The following is a 562-nucleotide window of genomic DNA, read 5'->3' as shown; positions in this document are numbered from 1 at the left end:
CACCTGGGGACAGGCCCGGCCGGAACGAGGGGCCGCGGCGCATCAGGCGCAGCATGCGGTCGGGCTGGCGCTCCTTGAAGGGCAGCTTCCCGCTCACCATGGCGTAGAGGACGACGCCGCTGCAGGCAGAGGCTCCTCAGGGCGCGGCCCTCCCCCGCCCTTGCAGAGGGGCGCCCGGGGCCACTCACAGGCTCCACAGGTCGGCCTGCTCCCCGTCGTACTTCCGGCTCATCAGGATCTCCGGGGCCGTGTAGGCCACTGAGCCGCAGAAGGTGCTGAGCAGCGAGCTCTTGGGCCGCACCCGGCTGGCGAAGCCGAAGTCTGCGGGGCGGGCGCGGGGCGGGGTGCCAGTGAGGGCCGGCGCCCCCGCGAGAGGTCCGGAGCGGCCGCGTGGAAGGTGGACCCCGCGTGGGCGCGGGCTGTGGCTCAGGTGTGTGGCCCCGGAGGGCTGAGGGAGGCACACACCAGGGTGAGAACGGGCAGCCGGGCCAGGGCCAGGGCGGCTGGGAGCGGGCTCACCCGACAGCTTGAGGAAGCCCCGGTCGTCCAGCAGGATGTTCTC

General features: G+C 73.8%; 1 protein-coding gene across 1 annotated transcript in view; it reads right to left on the bottom strand.

Moving 5' to 3' along the window:
• LOC101637604 (testis-specific serine/threonine-protein kinase 5-like) overlaps nucleotides 1-562 on the bottom strand; it is a 2618-nt gene that overhangs the window by 1157 nt on the left and 899 nt on the right. The window contains exons 4-6 of the mRNA XM_012722865.1: nucleotides 520-559; nucleotides 189-321; nucleotides 4-119 (exon numbers count right to left, since the gene is read on the bottom strand). Of these exons, the coding sequence (XP_012578319.1) occupies nucleotides 4-119; nucleotides 189-321; nucleotides 520-559 (289 nt within the window). The remainder of the gene's footprint in view (nucleotides 1-3; nucleotides 120-188; nucleotides 322-519; nucleotides 560-562) is intronic.

The sequence above is a fragment of the Condylura cristata genome, unplaced genomic scaffold (genome assembly GCF_000260355.1).
Source record: "Condylura cristata isolate star-nosed mole 26May11 unplaced genomic scaffold, ConCri1.0 scaffold00009, whole genome shotgun sequence".
Taxonomy (NCBI): Eukaryota; Metazoa; Chordata; class Mammalia; order Eulipotyphla; family Talpidae; genus Condylura; species Condylura cristata.
The sequence above is the reverse complement of the archived record's forward strand: the minus strand, read 5'-3'. Positions and strand labels throughout refer to the sequence as shown.